This window comes from Eptatretus burgeri, unplaced genomic scaffold (genome assembly GCF_056783735.1).
Source record: "Eptatretus burgeri isolate ZD-2024b unplaced genomic scaffold, Ebu_testis_v1 Ebu_testis_scaffold_878, whole genome shotgun sequence".
Classification (NCBI taxonomy): domain Eukaryota; kingdom Metazoa; phylum Chordata; class Myxini; order Myxiniformes; family Myxinidae; genus Eptatretus; species Eptatretus burgeri.
This window is the reverse complement of record NW_028222827.1, coordinates 1-7,500: the sequence shown is the minus strand read 5'-3', so window position 1 is coordinate 7,500 and position 7,500 is coordinate 1. Positions and strand designations below refer to the sequence as shown.

General features: G+C 38.1%; 1 protein-coding gene across 5 annotated transcripts; it reads right to left on the bottom strand.

Moving 5' to 3' along the window:
- Window positions 1-645: 645 nt before the first annotated feature.
- On the bottom strand, window positions 646-6,123 carry LOC147007042 (uncharacterized). Of its 5 annotated transcripts, XM_085867605.1 has the most exons (8): window positions 6,047-6,123; window positions 5,219-5,322; window positions 3,907-4,720; window positions 3,445-3,600; window positions 3,010-3,080; window positions 2,378-2,686; window positions 1,549-1,669; window positions 646-1,144 (listed from the first exon to the last, which is right to left on the bottom strand). In XM_085867605.1, the coding sequence occupies exons 1-8, from the start codon at window positions 6,113-6,115 to the stop codon at window positions 974-976; spliced, it is 1,815 nt and encodes a 604-aa protein (XP_085723731.1). In that variant the 5' UTR covers window positions 6,116-6,123; the 3' UTR covers window positions 646-973. The 5 variants fall into 5 exon arrangements, with proteins under 5 accessions (XP_085723731.1, XP_085723730.1, XP_085723733.1 ...); XM_085867604.1 differs by lacking the exon at window positions 6,047-6,123 and having other exon boundaries at window positions 5,219-6,040; XM_085867607.1 differs by lacking the exons at window positions 2,378-2,686; window positions 3,010-3,080; window positions 6,047-6,123 and having other exon boundaries at window positions 1,005-1,144; window positions 5,219-6,040.
- Between the last annotated feature and the right edge of the window lie 1,377 nt (window positions 6,124-7,500).

Genomic DNA, 7,500 nt, shown 5'->3' with positions numbered 1-7,500 from the left:
TGGAAAATGGTGTTTATGAATCTTCCCTACTTTACACAGTTTGTCACTTTAATCCAATAAATCTATATTATTCATGTATTTGTACTCGTTAACGTGCGAACATTATTGATGCATACATTCAGTATTTCATGTCACGATTTCAATGATTTCTCATGACATGTACACTAGAACCAAAAGACTACACATGTGTGTCATATATGCATTTTATTTTCAATGTCTCACTGTGTTTCATTGTTTATCACATAATTATGATGATACTTTACATTACAGATGTACAGTATATATATGTGTGTTTGTGTTCAGTTTTACAGTTCCCGAGACTAATATCCAGTCAGATTTGTTTCATATACAAGAGAAAAAGAACTGGTATGAATTTTATGAGCAATTTAGGTCAATACTGTTAGGAGTTCAATCTAGGAAATATGTGATGGGCTGTTTTAAAGCTTTTCAGTGATATGCCTCACTGTCTTAACAGGATGGGTCTTTTTTATAATTTTATGTGCCAAAGGCTGAAGAACCCTTCCTAGATCAAACCCCAATTGTTTCAGTAAGTGCTCAATATGACACTCACAATCGTTGATGAGCTTTCAAGTGGACTGTATAAACATACTATCAAAGAGGAGATAAAACAAACCAAAGATGAAATATCATTTGAGTTATATTTTATTACTGACATCTGATAATTGCAACATGGGGGGTCTCAAATTTTATTATCAAGTAGAATAAATCAGCATGATATATATACAAAAGCATACAGCCTAAAATATGTACAATAATTGCTTGTTCCATTGTTTTCTTTGCATGAGTGCACATACTCTCAATTTCCATTGTGAATACAACTTGTTATTCACAAAATAGTCAACAAGTCTAAAGTTTAATTCTGTTACAACCAATTTACTTGTCTAATTTCACATTCCGTAATCAATCTCCACTACACTATGAAGTGATGCGACTTCAACATTGATTGTTCGGGCTAAGAGCTCACTGGTATGCCTGCTCTTAAAAGGGGATTCAGCTTTGACTCATCCACTTTGTGGTACTGACGAACACTTGCAGAACCTCCACCTGGTTCATGCGGATCAGAAATTCCTCTTGCGTCTCTTCTTGAAAGTCGTCTCCTTCCCTTGGCATCAAACTGATGATCCTAGAAAAAAAAATAATAAACAATAGGCAAATGTGGTATTGTTCGAAAAATGGTTTTAACATTATATTGATAATTATATTTCGAAAACAAAACTCGGTCAAAATTTACAATTTTCAAAAACATTATATTGTTTAGTCAGGTTTTTTACAATAATTTTGATACTTTTCATAGTAGAAGCATGTAATTGGAGAAATGGAATTATCTTTATGGTTCTTAACACTAGTCAAAACTAGGTCAAAGTGACCTACTATTCACACGAGTGATTTCATGCCTTAAAATGAGGCAGTGTCATGTGATTATAAAAGTGAATGAGACTGTTTGACAGATGTCGAAAGGTAAACAACATAAAATTGTTATGCCAAGATTTAACCGTCTTGGATATAAATCTTAAACTGAACCTTTACCTGAACAATGATTTCACTGATGTAGGTAGGAGGGGTTGCAGGTTTCTGTAGAGGTCCAATCTCCTTTTCTAACAGCACTTGTGGGTAAACAGGAGCCGAGGAGAGACGTGTAGGAAAACCTCTGTGAAGAAAGTAACAGTTTATCAGTGCTAAAAGTCAAACAGTTAAGGCGACGGTATAGTTTTACCCAAGTCAATAATTTTGATATCATATAGATATGTATTGGTTTTCACAAGCCTGGTGTTGGCGCAGTGGTTAGGGCAGCGGCTTGGGATCCAAAAGGTCCTGAGTTCAAGCCCCGTTGGGCCACTGAATTAATACACCAGGGGGTTGACTCAGCCTGTCATCCTTCCGAGGTCAGCGAAATGAGTACCAGTGTACTGGCCCGGTGTATACCCCAGTTAAAATAGGTGTACCATATCCCTGTGTCATAAGAGGCGACCAGGGTTGCATCAGGAAGGGCATCCGGCATAAAACATGTGCCAAATCACTATGCGGATCATACGGATGATCCGCTGTGGCGACCCCTAACGGGAGCAGCCGAAAGAAGAAGAAGAAGATGTATTGGTTTTCATACGATGTAAATAAACGATACAAGTTAACAAAAATTTGTGTCTAGAAAACCAGTGAGATCGATACTGAAACAGGGAGGATTAGATATTACTATGCATGTAACTTTTACCACACTCTCTCAAGTTTCTGGATATACAGCAAAAGTTAAAACTCTGATGTCTGAAATAATTGTTCAAATTTGAAAAAAAGGAGTGCGAAGCAGCTACATTAATTCCCTCAACTGACTCTTTCAAATATGTGCGTATTTTATCCACACCTGGTTGGGTCCTGACATACGACAAACTCTCCGCATATCTGAGCCATGTTAACTTCCAAATCGACAGCACTGGGCACTCCATTTTTGGCACCTGGCATGGTAGCCAAGCAAGAGTAGAGACTTTCACAGGGCTGACTGTTCAAAGCTCTGTTGTTCGTTTGTCTCTTGGTGATCGCATATATGTGGAAATCTGCATCAATCAAAGCCAGTGTTGCTTCCCACAGTGGCACTGGATATCCTTTGATGTGGGAGCCAGGAGGAGGAGGAAATGACGAGAGGTTGACGAGAGACAACAAGTAGTCTCGGTATCTGAAAAATATGTATGGACTCTTAAATGGAAGCGTACAGCATAAAATGGAATCAATGGTAATCCAAAGGGCTACTTAGTGTGTCAGTAGCAGTGTTCAGTTCATTTTACAACATGATAATTTTTGCATAAAATAGGCACGCTTGCCATAAAATGTCCATAACAGAAAAATATTACCGATAGAGGCATAAATCTGCAAAGAAACTGTTTTTAATGTTTTCACTTGGTGATATGTAAATGAAAGACAGTGACATGTTTAGACATAACAGGAAGTGAAGCTGTTTTCAACTAATGTAGCAGCCATGCACACAAACAATATACACACCTCAGTTTCATTCGGCATCTTTCAACAGCTGAAATCCCAGGTTCATCGTTTGCTGCAAACCAATCTCTGACCTTAAAAGCGACACCTTGTATGTAGTGGGTACAAATACCTGATTATAATTCCATAAAATGATTACCCTATGCAAGATTAAAATATTATTATTGATGGGCAAAAATGTGATGATAAGAGGCAGCATCATCAAATATTTAAAAAACAAATCCTCATAAACACAACATTAATATAAATTGTTACGGTGGATAGACCATCATGGAATTACTTTTTACATATATACTGAACGGAAAAAATTTAGGGGTCATGGAATGTTTTTTTTATGTATACTAAATAATATATTTTTGACATTTCTCCGTAAAATTATCTCAGGAACATTCCATGATCCCTAACTTTTTTATCCATTATAGTATAATTTATACTTACAAATTGGCAAAGTGCAGCAGAATCTTGATGACCCTTCTCTTCTAGACGAAGTTGAACCTTCTCAGAGAATGTTATCTTAGCAAAGTCAGTGGACTGCATATTCAACTGTTGCTCCATCATTCCTGGTTTGAGAGTGGTTGAATTGTCCCGCGCCACCTGCAAAAAAAACATACATTCAATGTAAAAAAAGTTTCAATATGTTCAGTCACAAGGATCCAGTGTTTATATACATTGTTTTTACTGATCATTGATTGGAACTTTTCCAATGTTTTCTTTTGAGATTATAAAAAAATATTGACATGGTTCTATAAATGGAGAACTATAAACACTTGTTAAACAGACACTTTTAATGTTAGATAAATCAAAGAGTTTATTGCAATCAACGAGTTGGAAAGAATTAGGGGTTATCTATGTCTTGTTAATTATTATTGCCTCAATAAAAATGAAATGCAAGAGGTTTACCTGTATAAAATGGTCTATTGTCGCATTTCCAACATCACCTTTACAGACAGCAGATCTGTGGCGAGTTAGAAGATGATGAGGGTCTATCTTTTTGACTTCCAACTGGTTTCTTGTTGTGGCAAACTCAGGCACATAAAACCAGTATATCTGCCTCTCCGGATCAACTTCAGGAATGGACATACCATGTCTCACCATAAACATATCCTGCCATTTCTGGATAACATCTGGGAATTTCCACTCAGCATAAGACACATTCAGGGCAGCTTTTGGGTACTTGTGACCTTGAAGAAGCCTTGCAACCAGTGTCTTCAATGTTGGGGCAGGCTTTCTTCTGCATTTGACAATTACGTTGCCACCAAGTTTCAAGCAGCATTTGAGTGCATTTATCAAGTCACATTTGCTGCCAGATAGTGAAATGTTCTTATTAAGACTGTGTTTCAGAAAATGTGCAACAGTTTTCAGTTCGGCCAGCTTGAGCTTAGACAGTTCTAGACAGCTTTCAAATGACTGCTTCAGATCTGCAAGATCCTTGGTCTTCCAGCTATCATGTTCCTGTGACATATCAGTAAGAAGTCTTGCAAATTCGGTGTCCATCAAAGGGGCAGTGGTTTGATCATCCTCCAGAGGTGGATCACTACTCTCAACGGGAGGTATATCTGGTAGTTCGTCACGGTCTGCAGCTGAAGCCTCTACGACGGTGGAATGCATGTCACTGCTGGCTTGCTGAAGATCTTCCATCAAGATATCTTCTGTGTCTTGGGGGTATTCACCAGCGATGTCTTGGATGTCGTCTTCAGTACTCTCCATCTGTCTGCTGCAAATTAAAGAAATTATCATTGTGTTTAACATGCACATGTATGTAAGTTTTTTTTAGCATGTTTAGAGTTGGTTGGTACAAACATGCAGAGTTGACCAAATTTGTCAGACCTTCAGACATTTTCGGCCAAAAATCTGAAGGTTTGACAAGTATGATATTTAGGTAAGACCAATTGTCTGACAGCAATTGTAATTTAATTAATGAAGTCATTTTGTTTGGTCTGACAAAATTGGATAATGTATCAGACCATAGTCTGATAGAGATATAAATATTTCGTCAACTATGAACATGTGTTGAACTTATATTGTCGCAAAGCATTCATGAGAAAAAGATGTGTAAATCTTGATAATATTGTTCACATTAAATTTCAAAGATTCTTTTTTATTCAATAACAGAGTTAAATATGTAATAAACTGTTGATACTCGTATTTGGCCATGTTTCAAAATTTAATATTAACTATTGCCTATGGTGAAAGGATGAATCTGTTGAGCTACCTGATAGGGGATCCAACTCGAATATGTCGAACACTTGTGCAGGGTACCACAGCCATGCTCATCCTTCCAACAGTCACTGTTCGTGTGACAGGACCCGAGATTTCCTTTGATGAAATGGATACATCATTAAGGGACGAAACGACACCAGCAGTTTTCATCTCTGCCATAATTGCTGCTTTTGACATTTTTGTGACACTTTGCCAGAACTGTTTAGATATCTGTAACCTTGTTTGTGGATTGCCATTCTTGTCCTCACACAACAACTTCATGAATTGTCCATCAAAGGCAACAGAAGGCACATGTACTTTCAACTCTGATAACTTATCTAGAGTGTCTTCCAAAATGGAACGCATAACAGTCATGGGTAGACTATATCCTTTCAGGAAGTAACAGACTGGTGTGCCTGTTAGCTGGTTTTTGCTCCACAGCCTATCAGTATCTGATGCAACTAATGTGATTAGCTCGGTTGCTTTTTTTTCTGAGGAGTTGGTGAACTTTGGCGTTATGGGCGGAAATAGTTTCAACAACCGATGTGGCATCTTTCTTGTCCCACTGCACATTTATGTTTGGGAGATCGGTCAAGAAGGGATCAGGATACAAGTGGGTTGTGAGGGACTCTGATGATGGGTTGGTCACATTGCTCTCCACAGCTTCCACTGATGAAACTTCAGCAATAAGTTGACAGTTTTCTCTCGCTGCCCTCTTGATCTTGTCTGACAATTGCTTCGATGAATCCAATAACCTACTTGGCATTTTCTTGCTGTTGTTACCAAAAGTTTCAAGTAAGCACTCACTTGCCAAGTTCCATGTTTCAGCATCTTTACTGACCTTGAAAACTCTTGTTGAGTCTACTTTGTAGGACACAAAGAAGCAGACATCTATGTCCATTGCCATCATCTCCACTTGTGCCTGCAACAGACATGTGTAAGTTTAAAGTTATTGCATGAACATTATTTGATATCTGAAACAAAAGCGTAGTAGCAACGTGCCTAATATACCAGATTTCATTGGAATGCATAACAGTCATGGGTAAACTATATCCTTTGAGAAAGTAACCGACTGGTGCGCCAGTTCGCTGGTTTTTGCTCCACAGCCTCCACACATGATACCTGGGGCGGCAATACAGCGTATCGATACATAGATCTACTTGGTTACAAATTGGGATACAGAATTGATTTGTCCATGCCATACATGGTGATATATATTATTGTCATTTAAAATAAATACGTACCATGATGTATCATATCGTGATTTAGCTGACGATACACAGCCCTAGAATTTAGAAAAGTTATTAAAAATAAATATAACATTCTTTTTTTATCTCACGAGAGGAGGTAAATATTGTATTTTTTGTTGAATTTATTGAAACACACCAGAAGATAGTATCGTGGTGGAATAGAAGAATGAAGTTTGGTGGTAAAGGGACACTTGATCTCGATGACTGCTTCCATCTTCCCAGTTATGCTGTTGTGCAAGGCACCATCAGGTGAAACCATCATGCGTATTCCCTTTGTATCTAAGGGAACACCTCCAATCTCATAAACTGCATGCTCAGGAAGAAAGCTTGGCAGGAATTGTGTGCAAAATGTTGCCATGGCAGAACCTTCATATTTTTGTCCATGATCTATAGCCAGCTGAACTTGGGGAGGAAATGCAGAAGCTTATTTTCCTAGCACATACTGCATAAAATGTTCACGCTGAGCTTTCAGACCTCCTGCCCCAGTTGCTGCATGTAAGGTACTGCCTGTCACACTAAATCTTTTGTGAAGAGAAAACCAGACTGAACTTCTCTGTCGTATGTACTGTGGACCTAGGCCTTGAAGAAACACAGGTAAGTTCTTACTCATGGCATCTGCTGATTTGAGCAATCCATCAATATCATGTAAGGAACAATAGTTTGGCAAGTTCATGAGATCAACAGGAGAGTCTCTTACTAGTGTCTCTTTTCCTTGTAGAGATGCAAGGATATTTTGGAGTTTTTCTCTCAGCTGACGGCCCGTGTCGATACATTCTTGTAGCTCTACCTTTCCTGCAATTAGCAACTGGATGAGAAAAGCGTATCTTGATGTGCGATAGTCTTCACCACCCATCTTCTTAAGTTTTTCTAAGGCATACTTTTTCTTCTCCATTTCGTCTTGAAGAGATGTGCTATGTTTGCTCAGTAGAGTTATCATCCATATTAATTTTGACACAAATTGTGAATGAGCATGTGCATCTGATGGCGAATAAGTTTCTAACATCTCTTCGAGATCTTTAATAATAGCCTGCTCTTCAGCAAACTT